General features: G+C 42.9%; 1 protein-coding gene across 1 annotated transcript; it reads left to right on the forward strand.

The window, feature by feature from the left end:
- The first annotated feature begins 21 nt into the window (after positions 1-21).
- On the forward strand, positions 22-13,254 carry LOC104510691 (very low-density lipoprotein receptor-like). The gene is given in 20 exon segments (XM_010153058.1): positions 22-97; positions 2,779-2,898; positions 3,869-3,991; positions 4,878-5,000; positions 6,320-6,691; positions 6,798-6,920; positions 7,000-7,122; positions 7,581-7,700; positions 7,778-7,903; positions 8,287-8,458; positions 8,772-8,996; positions 9,154-9,201; positions 9,203-9,261; positions 9,641-9,780; positions 9,893-10,034; positions 10,346-10,492; positions 11,440-11,529; positions 11,917-11,992; positions 12,093-12,264; positions 12,604-13,254. Coding segments are annotated over 20 exon segments (2,613 nt in total). The 3' UTR covers positions 12,640-13,254.
- Positions 13,255-13,523: the final 269 nt, after the last annotated feature.

Here is a 13,523-nt window from a genome sequence, read left to right on the forward strand (position 1 = left end):
CCACCGTGAGGGATAACTACCATGAGGGATCTCCACCTGGTGGCAAGGCTGGATCTTGCCACCGCTGGATCCCTTCTTGCGGACTGGGCCCTCGCTGGTAGTGCGGGCCGTGGCGAGCTCCAGCCTTGCCCACCAGCGGAGAAGCTGTTGCCCCTGTGGCCTGCATGTTGAGCCAATTGATCAATTAAAAATAACTTTCTCGTGACTGGAGATAGTAATCAACTGGTTGACTCTTTTCTTCCTTCAGGAGCTGAGGTCCAGGCTACTCTTACAGGTGGGAGGTGGGCAGTTGATGTCTGCACTGTTACATGGTTCTTAATCTCCTGTTTAGTGCCCTAATTAGGCTTAAGTGTCAGATCTTGGCTGTGTTGATGAAGTATGCTTAAAGGTAGCTGGATCTTGTCCTAACTGTGTGCAGTAGTTCAGGCACTGGGTCTGTCAGAGCCCAGCCAGAGGATTGCTGCATCCAGTCCTCTTACAAAGAAGAGGAGAGAAAATGTCTGTCAGTCACTCCTCAATTGCTCCCATGTCTGGACTACAGCAGACATGCTTAAACAGCAGTAGTATGAAGGACCAAGCTGGCTGACATTGAAACTGCTAGCGCACTCCGGTCAGAAACTCGAACGAGATCTAGAAAGTGGAGGGCAACTCTAGCCCACCAAGTTAATCTGAGTCTTACCTCAATTTGAGTTACTGGCCCCACCAGCTCTCTCCTACTAGTAGTTGTAATTGCCAGGGTCTTGGGGGAAGTCTAAGCCTAGTTCCTGTATGAGGTCTCACCAAGTTTCCCAATCACTGTTGCAAGCTTATCTGGGACTTGGTGTCAGATGACAACACACGAGTGTCACATGTTTGAGGCTGCCCAGAGAAGTAATCTGACAACTTGCTTAAAGAGCTGAGACAGTGACAGCAGAGGTATGGAGAAAGCTAGTATAACATGAGTAGTCATTGTGCTCCTTCACCCTGTATGCATAGCTGCTTATGAGCCAACCTCTAGTTAGTAGTTACCTGGGGTACAGTAAAATAAATGTGTTAGCGGTTACAGGCTGTGAAGTTACTGGGTCCCTACACCTTTTGCCTAAGCTTTATCCCAAGGAGGACAAAAGGTGTGAAGGTGCTTGTGGTGTATAAGTAGCACATGAAGAGAAGCTTTGAATTAGTGGCTAATTGATGCTGATCTAAAAATTGTTGTGTCTATTGACTGAAGCTGCAGCCAAGGTGTGACTGTCTCAAATAGCAGTAGATTGGACTGGTTGTGTTGTGACTAAATGATTACCTGGCATTGCAGAAGTGTGTTTGATGTAAGACAGGGAACCACAATTAGCTACTGGCTGGAGCTAACCTTCATCTTGACTGGAGCTCACTCCAAGTGGCCTTTAGAGTTTGATAGACACCGTCAGCAGTAACAACAGATTATGACCTTTACCTTTCTGCACCTGTGTGGGTGTTAACCCACAGATGCTGTCAGTTCTTTGTTTAACAAAAGTAGCTGCTCTGATATTTCACTTGGTATCAGCTGCAGAAGTGATGATGCCTTCTTCAAATGGCTTGTTTTAAGGGTTGTAATGCTAAAGTGGTAGCTGTTGTTCCAAGCGGTTTCATTTAGCCTTGTGTGTAGCTTCCCTTCAGCGTTTGGGCAAGTGATGTTATGTTTTAAGTTGCAAAGTACTAAGCAGTCTTTGCTTGAAATAGAGAAGTGAGTGACTTCTCTGTGAGAGACTGGAGTTATTTTTGGGATCTCCTGAGTGGCAGGCGTAGTCTAGTATCTAGTATGCTATTTTGGGAAAGGTTGACTGTTCTCACTCTGAAATCCTGGATGAGAATGTCTCAAAACTAGATGGAGTCAGTTGTTGAATATTTTAGGTGGTAGCGCAGTAACTGGAATACTGCATGACCAGGGCTTGCAAGCAAATGGCTGCTTCTGGTAGAAGTTACTGGACAGCAAGGTGATGTCAAGTTTAAAGCAACCTAGTAGCTGAGTGTTCTCTAAGCTGGCTTGGGTATGCCTTCTAGCACAAGGCAAGCAATTAGCTTGTAGCTCTTGACCAAACAATAGAAGCCTTGCAAAACCTCGCTATTAGAAAATTCCATTCTGAAAAGGGATGGAAATACAGAGCACAAAAGCTGATGTTCAGTTTTGGGTTTTTTTTGTACTCTGACTCCATTCCATAAGGAAGTGGTAAGTTATCTTGCTCTCTTGCCATCACACCTGATCTAGTAAGATCCAGATAAGTAATCACACTTCTTTATGTCTAGTAAGAAATGTCTCTGCCCTTGTTTGAGGCATAACTTAAATCATGAAGACTTGTTGTTCAACCACAGAACAGTTATCTAAGCTATCTTTTCAGACCTCTTGGGGATTCTGCTGTAATGCATTAGCAGCAAGGTACTGAAATGCTAATCTAGCTTGACATTAGTCAAGTCTAAACTCAGTTTGCCTAAAGTTTGAAGAGTGAGAATGCAGTGCTAGGCACTAGACAGCAATGTGCATGCATTCTTCTGCCTTGACAAGAGAAACTCAGTAGAATGAGGCTGGTTTACTGTTGTCTGGCAGGTGGACTTGTTATAGTGCTTAAACTCTGCACTTGTATTGTGAAGGAAATCTTTGGCTCTGCTTTAATGATTCTGAGGTGACTATAAAGATTTGGAGCTCAGATCAGGCTCCATGCTGATGTTATGCTGTTTATTATTCCTGGGTAACTTCTGGATCAGCAGTGGGAGAAAGCAGTGAAGTATTACTAAACAGTATTGGGCCTTATGTTCCTTTTCTCATTGAAGGTATGAGAGCAAAATGTGAGGAATCCCAATTCCCATGCAGTAATGGACGCTGTATTCCTTTACTTTGGAAATGTGATGGTGATGAAGACTGTTTAGATGGCAGTGATGAGAGTGCTTGTGGTAAGTATTCAAAAGTACTTACCGCTGTAGTAATACTTGCTAATTGACAGTGAGAGCTTAACAGTGGGTAGCTGGAGAGATGCTTATCCTGTCTAGCACTTCTAACAGAATTCAGAGTAGAGGACAGATTCCCTACAACAACTGGGGGACTACCTTTATGCCTTATATCCATCTGAGGCAGTTGAAGAAAGTCTTCTGGAAATGGAATTCTCTTGAAAATGATGACTGAGAGAAAAGTTCATGACCAAAACTCTTATTTGCAAGAGTGGTGACTGTCAAGAATAGAATGCAAGCCTATTATCAGTTGCTGTTTGAGGATGCAGAAGCTGTTTGATATTCCATGGTTAAATGCCCTGTTTTATATGTGAAAGCGATTCTGATGAGTCTCATAAACACTTAGTCTAGCTTTGGCTGCAAACTCTTGTTTTAAGCAGACATAGAGGCCAAGATGGATTACTAGATGTACTTACAGACAAGGCAAAACAGACTTGGATATCCCACACTGGTGTGGTTGGACTGCTAGTCTGGTTAAGCAGACCTAAACTGTAATGCTTACATAATACATGCTTCTGTAATGACAATCAGATGCATTGATAATAAATGCAGAGTTCAAAATCTGAATAATATCAATAGATGTGCTGGTTTTAGTCAGGACAGAGTTAAACCGCAGCAATACACCATACTTTAACTCAAGTGCATTGAAAGCAGAGCTGTTACAGCAGCAAAGTCCCTCAACAATAGCAGTCCTCTACTGCCTGCTTACAGGAAGACAAATGTTTCTCTGTGCACCTTATAACTATAAAGGAAGTGTTAAACAGTGCTGTCATTAGGGTGGTGGAGCATGGCACCAAACATCCAGGAACAAGTGATAGTCCCTCACTTTCCTAGGTCAAGGTAGCTTGTCTCTGGTTGCAAAAAAAACAAGCTAAACTGTGTTCTCTAAACAAGTGGCTTTCCTTCTCCCTTGTAGTGAAGAAGACATGTGCTGAATCTGATTTTGTGTGCATCAGTGGTCAGTGTGTGCCTAACAGATGGCAGTGTGATGGGGATCCGGACTGCGAGGATGGGTCTGACGAGAGTGCTGAACTGTGCCGTAAGTGAGCCTGGCTTGTCAGTATAGGCAAGCATGTGGGGAGTAGCATTTTGAATTCTTGCCTGCTTGCAGCATGGCTTCTCCTCCTAAAGGAAGGAAGAACTTGTTGTCTTGGAGAGCACCTTGCTATGTGCTAGCTTGGCTTTGGCCACGTCAGGGTCTTGACAAGACTTCTTACTCTTACAGAGCTGCAGAACTGAGTCGGGACTCTGCACTTGTACCTGGTAACAAATACCAATTACAAGGTCTTACTGACAGTCAGAAGCAGCAAGCACAACATGGCAAGCCTGCTGATTACTGCGGCTTGTTAACCAAGTGATCACTGTCCTCCAAGACAACTACTTTGCAAGATAATGAGAGCTAGTGTAGGAACTGAGTGACTGACTACACGTTGTGGGGGTGGGAAGTGCAGAGACTTAACTGTGAAGTCTTGCAGTTATAACCCCAGTCTTAAATGTGGAAACTAATCAAGGAATAGAGATCTGTGAAGCTTCACTTACCTGTATCAATAGGATCCACGCTGAGGAATACTTCAGCCCCAATTCCTACTGCACTTTGGCATTACTCCTGCCTACTATTATGTGTAATAGCTCAAGCTTCTACAGTGTAACTGCTGCGCAGTCACAAAACTACAACTGCGAAGATACCCTTAAACTAATCTATTAGGAAGGAGCTGGAAGTATCTTTTTTTACTGAACACTACAAATGGCATAACCTCATCCATAACAGAGCTGTCAACTTAAATGGAAGCAGTCATCTAATTAACTGCAACTTTGTCCTGCGCTGAAACCTTTCAGTCTCAACTTTAAGGACAACTGTTAAAACCCAAGTTCAGTAGCTCTTAAATTTCCGAACTTTTAAATTGAACTTAAACTTTTTCCAATAGATATGAGAACATGCCGAGTAAATGAAATCAGCTGTGGTCCTCAGTCAACCCAGTGTATCCCAGTGTCCTGGAAATGTGATGGTGAAAAAGACTGTGACAGTGGAGAAGATGAAGAGAATTGTGGTAAGGGAAGAAAGAGTGGCTGCGTAATTCTATTTGAGATTGGCTTGTCTGTAAAGGACCTAGCTGGGCAGTAATCCTGGGATGATGATTTTCTCACAGTATCAATATCTTCTTGAACCTACATTCATCTTGTATTGCAGCCTGCTTAACAAAGTGGAGTTGTTCTAACACTCTTCTGTCCTGCTAAGTTAAGAACTACAGCAACCTAAGGTATTAAATATCTGTCTCTGGCTAACTTTGGCAATAACCATAGGCTTAGTCACATGTCAGGGAAACCATCAGAACTTGTTCTCTGCAGAGTTTCTCAACAGGTAACTCTAGTTGCTGCTTATGTTAACAAATGGTCTCCTAAAAATGTAGTAGTGACCTGTAGCCAAGGGCACATCTGACCTGCTTTTATAGCCCTGTCCTGGAGCATTCTGTGCTCTTGTTGGAAAGTGCAGACCAGCGAATCTTGGGGTTGGGGGTACAACTTCAAGCTGGTATGCAAGTGAAGCTTCCACTGTCTGCATTAGAGTGCAGCACTCCTGGCTTGTTCTAATGAACTTGCATACACAGGAGTGGTCTGAGGTGTCCTGAGACAAATTTGCTGTAACAAAGGCCATCAGGCTGGCTTCCATCAGAGTCACCGTAACTGGATGGACTGAGCAAGGTCTCCAGACGTCTGCTATATGTGTCTGGGGTTGCTGCCTTACTCAGCAAGCAAACTCCTTAATCTGACCAATAAATCTCCAGACAGCACTTATAAGGAAACTGGTAATCTAGGCATACTGAACTGCTAGCTATGCTGCTATTAAAGCAGCATAATTTGTACTGGCCTAAGTTGTGTGGGTGTGTTTAATACCACAGTTTCAACTTGTGCAAGATCTTGGTCTGTTATCTCCATTTGTCCAAGCAAGTGGGCCACTGCTGTCCTGGGGACCAGCACAAAACAATTCAGTTTCAAACTACAGTTCATGCTGATGATCTGGCTACCTTACTTATTCTGTACTCTTATCTTCTGTCTCTGGTTCACAGGGTTTGAGCCTGTCTTCTGAAGGGCTTGCACTCTGAAGCAGAACAGACTAGCTGCTTCAGAAGGAGGTTATTTTTACTGAGTAGCTCAGAATTGATGCCTCTCACTTGTAATATCCAAAGGCAAGGAGGACAGTCTGTGTGGGGCCCATGTGTCCTATAGGTGGTCAGTTAGGTTCTTCTACAGCCTTATACAGGATGCTGATCTTCTGACAGCTGATGAAGACACTGAAAAGCAAAATGACTTTATACAAAAATCTGCCTTCTTGTGTTAATCTGCTAATCTCTTACTCCTGTTACTCCAGGCAATGTGACTTGTAGTCCAGCAGAGTTCACATGCAGCAGTGGGCGGTGTATTTCAAAGAGCTTTGTCTGCAATGGTCAAGATGACTGCAGCGATGGCAGTGATGAGCTAGAGTGTGCGCCTCCTACGTGTGGAGTTCATGAGTTCCAGTGCAAGAGCTCCACTTGCATCCCCATTAGCTGGGTGTGTGATGATGATGCTGACTGCTCTGACCACTCAGATGAATCGTTAGAGCAATGTGGCCGCCACCCTGTGCCTCCTGTGAAGTGCTCTGCCAGTGAGGTACAATGCGGCTCAGGTGAATGTATCCACAAAAAGTGGCGTTGTGATGGAGATCCTGACTGCAAAGACGGAAGTGATGAAATCAACTGCCGTAAGTTAACTTGGTTCTCCTCTAGGAGGTGCTGGGTGGGTTCTTTTTTATTTTCTTCATTTCAGTAGATCTCAGGAGTTTAAGTCTGTAATGGCTGTATCCTCAGCTTCTCGGACCTGCAGACCAGACCAGTTCAGGTGTGAAGATGGAAACTGCATCCATGGGAGTAGGCAGTGCAATGGTGTGAGAGACTGTCTGGATGGTACTGATGAAGCAAATTGTAACAATGGTAAGTGTGGAACTAAGCAAGAATAAAGCCTTTGCAGAATGCCAGTTGAGGCTCGTAGTCACACTGTCTTCATTCTCAGTTATTCAGTGCTCTGGACCTGGCAAATTCAAGTGCAGAAGTGGAGAATGCATAGATGTCAATAAAGTGTGTAACCAGCAGAGAGACTGCAAGGATTGGAGTGATGAGCCCCTCAAGGAGTGTAGTAAGTGAACAAACTCATTACAAAATACTGACCACTAGGCATACTAGGTATATTCTGTGGGCTCTTGGATGTCAGTCTGGAATGCCCATTTGTACTTCCTTGGTGGCAGACAGAACTGAGAGTAACTTAGCCAATAGGCTAGTTTTATTGTAGCCAAAGTGACTATTGGGATGACTTCTCCATGACCAGAAGGCAAGGCATTAGAAACTCTGAAGCTTCCAAGAATCTCACTCTTTGTCTGCTGCCAACTTGTAATACCAATTACATGCTGATAGCTGAGCAAATATGAATTTTTTCATATTTATGAACTTGTAGTGTTCTTCAAGTGCCGGAGTAGTTTATCAGATATAGTAGGCATCATTAGAAAATGGATGGGTATCTGGTAAGGCATTCTGTGACCAAGACTTTAGGACTAAATATGTGTGCTGTCTCAGAACTGGCCAATTCTTCTCTTCTAGACATAAATGAATGTCTGGTGAACAACGGTGGATGCTCTCATATCTGCAGAGATCTTGTTACTGGTTATGAATGTGACTGTCCAGCTGGGTTTGAGCTTATAGACAGGAGAACCTGTGGAGGCAAGTATCAAGTAGGCTAACATGGATCCTACTGATGGTATTGGAGATGAGAGCAAATTAAATTGTTGTCTTTACAGATATCAATGAATGCCACAATCCTGGTATCTGTAGTCAAATCTGTATCAATCTGAAAGGGGGCTACAAATGTGAATGTAGCCGTGGCTATCAGATGGATCTTGCTACTGGGGTGTGCAAAGCAGTGGGTGAGTATTGGCATAAGACTTTGTATATCTTCACTTTAAAAGGAGGTAGCAAGTGATGTACTGCTATTGTAGTTTTGATGCAGTGATACAGTTATAGTCATAACTTGCACAGACCTGAACAGTCCTAACACTTTGAAAGATGCCATGGTACAGTACTTAAAGCTGCCTGGCATAAACTGCTTGTGTCTACTCCCTGGACCCTCCTCATCAAGTTGTGGAGGGAGAAAAGGAGGAGGTATGGTACAGCCAAGGCATCTGTCAGCATCCACCAGTGAGTGTGGAATGGCAAATACTAAGTATGATGACTCTTAAAACTTGTCATACAAGAACAGTATGTGACTGCATGTCTAGAAGTACAGGTAACACTTACACTGTTTTCACAGGGAAAGAACCATGTCTAATATTTACCAACCGCCGGGATATCAGGAAGATTGGCCTTGAGAGGAAAGAATACATTCAGCTGGTAGAGCAGCTGAGAAACACTGTTGCTCTTGATGCTGATATTGTTGAGCGAAAGCTTTACTGGGCTGACTTCAGCCAAAAAGCAATCTTCAGGTAAATGAACTCAGTTTCTGAACCCTAGTGTGCTCCCTTAAACCATCACACATTTTACCCAAGATACATTTCTAGGCTCAGAGAACTAAATTCCTGATGTCCTAAATACAAAATACAGTAGGTGCAAGATCCCACAACTAGCAAGGTGTATACTTATTGCCCTTCGTAGTAGCTGCTGCTACAGTCCTACAAAAGGCACTCTGGAGAATCACAAGTGCATCTTCTAAATTGCCTGAGATCTGTGTGCAGTGTTTGAGGTATGCCAAGTGGTAGTATCTGTGGGGGTTGAAAGCAAGTAACTCTTCTTTTCCAGTGCCTCTATTGATACCCGTGATAAAGTTGGAACACATGTCAGAATCCTGGACAACATACACAGCCCTGCAGGAATTGCTGTTGATTGGGTTTATAAGAACATCTACTGGTCAGACTCAACCGCAAAGACCATTTCAGTGGCTAGCCTAGATGGCACAAAAAGAAAGGTTCTGTTTCTCTCTGAGCTGAGAGAGCCAGCATCTATTGCTGTAGATCCTCTCTCTGGGTGAGTATTTGTCCCAGTTCTCTTGAAAGAACGGACCTACCAGCTACTCCATGTCCTGATAAATGACTTAGGTAGCCTTTCTTAGTTATTGGTCATAATTAAGAGTGATACTACACAGTACTATAGTGCATCATACAACATAAATTCTGCTTCACAGCTTTATGTACTGGTCAGACTGGGGTGAGCCAGCAAAAATTGAAAAAGCAGATTGACAGACAGCAGCTTGTGACAACAGAAATCCAATGGCCTAATGGAATTGCTCTAGGTATGTTGAACTTGTCTCTGTGCCAGAGGTATTCTGGAGCTTTAGCAATTTCCTTTGCTATGAAAGCCAAGGTCATCCTTCAGGGAACTAATTTGAACATCTGAGAATGGGAAGTTCCTGTGTGCCTGAAGACACTACAGTAAACACACATTGCACTTTGCAGATACTGAAATGGTGACTTTTCTTGCATTGCTTTATCTGGTAGTTGAGGCACAGGCCACTTAGGCAGCACTGTAGCAGCCTTCTGCATCCTGGTATGGTAAGAAACTAGGGCAACACTGCAACTTTTCTTGAACCTGTGAGCGTTTCAACTTTTGGAGGAAGCTTTGGGGGTTATCTCTATGTAGATAGTAAATATGTTTTGGTTTTCCCTTCCTAGATCTTGTAAAAAGCCGTTTGTACTGGCTTGATTCTAAATTACATATGCTGTCAAGTGTGGACTTGAATGGCCAGGACCGTAGAATTGTGCTGAAGTCTCATATGTTCCTTCCTCATCCTCTTGCTCTAACAATATTTGAGGTAAGAATGACTTCCTGTAGTAATTGTCAAAGATCCTCACTTTGCTACTATGTGGTTAGCAATTATGGTTCTGATAACACACAGGTAATGGTATGCAACGACTGTCTTCTAGGACCGTGTGTACTGGATTGATGGAGAGAATGAGGCAGTCTATGGTGCCAACAAATTTACTGGATCTGAATTGGTTACCCTGGTGAACAACCTCAATGACGCACAGGACATCATTGTGTATCATGAACTTGTTCAGCCTTCAGGTAACTAATACAGTTTATAGTTATGTTAGTGTATACTTGTAAGAAGCCTGCCCTACTTGGGTGGTGGCAAATGGTATCCCTCCCCTATATAGCTCCCTACTTCATTTCTACTTAGAGTGCTTGGAGCATCTAGCATAAGCATCCACACTGGGGCAGAGAGAAGGTATAGTTGCAATTGTTCTTTCTTAGGCAGAGCAGTTAGAAATTTGTAACTGTGGACAAGTAACTCTCATAGAGCAATTACTGAGCAAATAATTATGCTATACACCCAGAGTATGAAGGTTCACTTGTGTCAATTTCTGTACTAACAGGCAGGAACTGGTGTGAAGAGAACATGGCAAATGGAGGCTGTAGTTACCTGTGCCTGCCTGCTCCTCAGATAAATGATCATTCTCCAAAGTACACCTGTGCATGTCCTGTTGGATACTTTTTGCAGGCAGATGGTCTGAGATGTGCAGGTATGGTAACATGATTGAAATATTTTCCAGGATGGATGAGGAAGTAACAGGGGTACTGTTACTGCTGGAGGTGAATATGGCAGTATAGGCTGACAGCTTGGCATGAATGAATCTGATGTAGTTAATCTTGGAGGGGGTGGTTTTCTGGCATGCATTAAGCTGGTCTTCAGAGTCTTCAGGTACTGTTCAAAGTCCATGCTTGGCTTCTGCATCACCATCATTAGCAACAAGACCTTATACTCATGTGGCTTTCTGTAGAGAGCAAGCTCGTGTACAAAACATACCAAGCCCCCTGTCTTACAAAACAAGAGGTTTAAACTAACATGGCTATACAGTATGTATATAGTGTTGAAAAGCTGATAAGCTAATGTTGCTGGCCAAGGAGGTTTGTTTGGACCGTCTTCTGTGGTCCAAACAAACATGCTGCTGCTGCTACTACCCTCAGTGTTGACTTTATGGCAGGCTTGTATGTCCAGTGGAGTGGAACTGGAAACCCCAAGGTGCCACTTAACTTACTGCATGTTGATTCTCCCTGCCACAGAGCACTGAATGCAAGGATACTGTCCTCAGCTGGCTGTTCTCAAGAGTTGCTCTAGGTATCAAAGACTGTACCTAACCATTAAACTTGAGGAACTGAAGTCACACTCAAAAAAAACTAAGGGAGGTGTGGGGTGACTTACTGTTGTCATGGCTCTAAATACCTGTAATTCATGCCTGATTAACTGTCTAGACTTGTTCCGGGAACTGGTTGTGGGGTTTTGGTTTTTTTTTTTTTACCAAAACCCTTAGCTGAGGGTGTGCTAGTGAGATAACTAGTATCAGTGTTTCCAGTAAAGCTAACAAGGTGCATGATCATTCTGCCATCTGCTAAACATTCACTACCATGGCTTTTATAGCTAAGCCATTGCAGAACTTCAGAATTAACTGGGTTCTTGATCTATAATTAGTTTCAGGTGCTGGAACAACTGTGGCTTACACTGAGGCTAAAGACACCAGTACAACAGAAAAATCTACAACTGTTGGACTAGTTCCTGGAGGTACTGGTCCCAATAACTCAGACTGCTAAATGGTAGAGAAATTAAATGCAAACTGACCCACTAGCCTACTTGAAGTCTTCTCTTTTGCATGCAAGTAGAGAACAGAGGTCAGGTCGTGTGTAGTACAACAGCTGGAGCATGTGATAAGCAGGATTAGTTCACTTAATGACAGTGTGGAACCTATAGGTTCCATGAAATCTAGGAGTGTTCAGAGAAGGCAAGCAATAAAAAGCTTTTCTACTAATATAGGATGAAGCCCACTTTTTTTCCTTGCAGTGTTACTGAGAAGCTAATATGATAACAGATTCTGAGCTTGGGAAGTGCTTGCATCTTGACAGTCTGTGAGCCTGTCAGTAAGCAAGCTCACTACTTCAAATTCTTATGCAGGATTCAACATCAGTGGTACAACATCTGAAATCACTTCAGCTGGAGGAATATCAGCAGCTTGGACTGTTCTTCCTGCCTGTGAGTACAGCATTCACTAGCTTTTGGGACCATTTGCAGTGGGACAAGCCACTCTTGGTCAGGAGCTTTACCTGAACCTACTTCATATTTGCAATCTGTTTCTTTATGGTGATGGCTGCAGTAGCTGGCTACTTCATGTGGCGTAACTGGCAGCACAAGAATATGAAGAGCATGAATTTTGATAATCCTGTCTACCTGAAAACTACAGAAGAGGACCTCACAATTGATATTGGAAGACACGGTGGTTCAGTAGGACATACCTACCCTGCAGTAAGTAAATCTATTGACATGTTTGAGGCTTCAGATCGATCCTCAGTGTAGACATAAAGACTGCCAAATGATGTGACTTGAGTTTAGGAGAGGTCTCTGTCTTGAAAGCTGCTGGGTGTATCCAAACTACTGAGCTAAATCAGCTGAGAAGTTGTCCTTTTATTCAAGGTTAAAGTTGTAGTAGGCAACTACACTACTGGAGTGGATGGAGTAACTGGTGCTGAATGTGGTCATTAGCCTACAGAACTAGCCCCTGTTCAAATGGCCATGTAGCAATGTGCATTGTTTTGTACCTCCATATTAGTACAACTGTAGCTAATTTGTACTTATTTTCTACAGATATCTGTTGTAAGCACAGATGATGATACGGTGTGAGCACTGGATCAGCAATCACTTCAGTTTACTTGCGTTTTACACTCTTTGGGGATAGTAACCAGGTTTGTGGCTGAAAGACTTCCTCCATTTTTGGAAGAAAGAAGATACTTTCTGTATGTATGGAACACTCATGTAAATAGCTATTTTATACAGCTTACCAACTAACTCTTTGTAAATACCTGTCCACAACAACTCAGCTTCTAGTGGTTGCTGTTTTATCAGTAACCCTTGGATTGGTCAGTCATCAACACCACTGACCAAATATAAAGCACTTTCCATAGAAAGCCATACTCCAGCCACAACTTGTAACACCTGTACATATGTGTATAGGCCACTTGTAAATATTATATTATTCTTGGAAAATCACTATCAAGCACTTTGAAATACTTCACATGTAAATTGTTGTACACTGTCTTTTTTCAATGATTGGGGCAATGGCAATAGGAAAAAACGGGTTACTGTGATTGCCAAAAATTTTTAAACATCAGTAATTTTGTATGTATGATTGTTTCAATCTTGTCTGTTACCTCTTAGAGGAATACAGGTAACAATGCTCTTAAGAAACCACTGTAAATCTTAAATGCAGAATGGGGAGGAAATAAAAATTAAGCAGTTCAAGTATTGGTCTCTACTACTTTTACTTCAGTGCTAATGTGGTATCTCCTAAGTTGAAAGCTTTAGTAGGCTACACTATTACTGCCAGCTAGAACTTAAGTGTTTCTTAAGTTATTTCAGCAGCACCCCAGATGGCTAAGACAGTATCTGAGTTTTGTAGTAATATTCTGCAGGGTACTGGGCCAAATCAATCTCCTTCCACAGGAGTCCAGCTGGATTCCTAAGTTAGGACTGACAGTTGCTAAAAGTACAACTACTCTTGCAGGCTC

Source organism: Eurypyga helias, unplaced genomic scaffold (genome assembly GCF_000690775.1).
Source record: "Eurypyga helias isolate BGI_N326 unplaced genomic scaffold, ASM69077v1 scaffold4800, whole genome shotgun sequence".
NCBI classification, from domain to species: Eukaryota; Metazoa; Chordata; class Aves; order Eurypygiformes; family Eurypygidae; genus Eurypyga; species Eurypyga helias.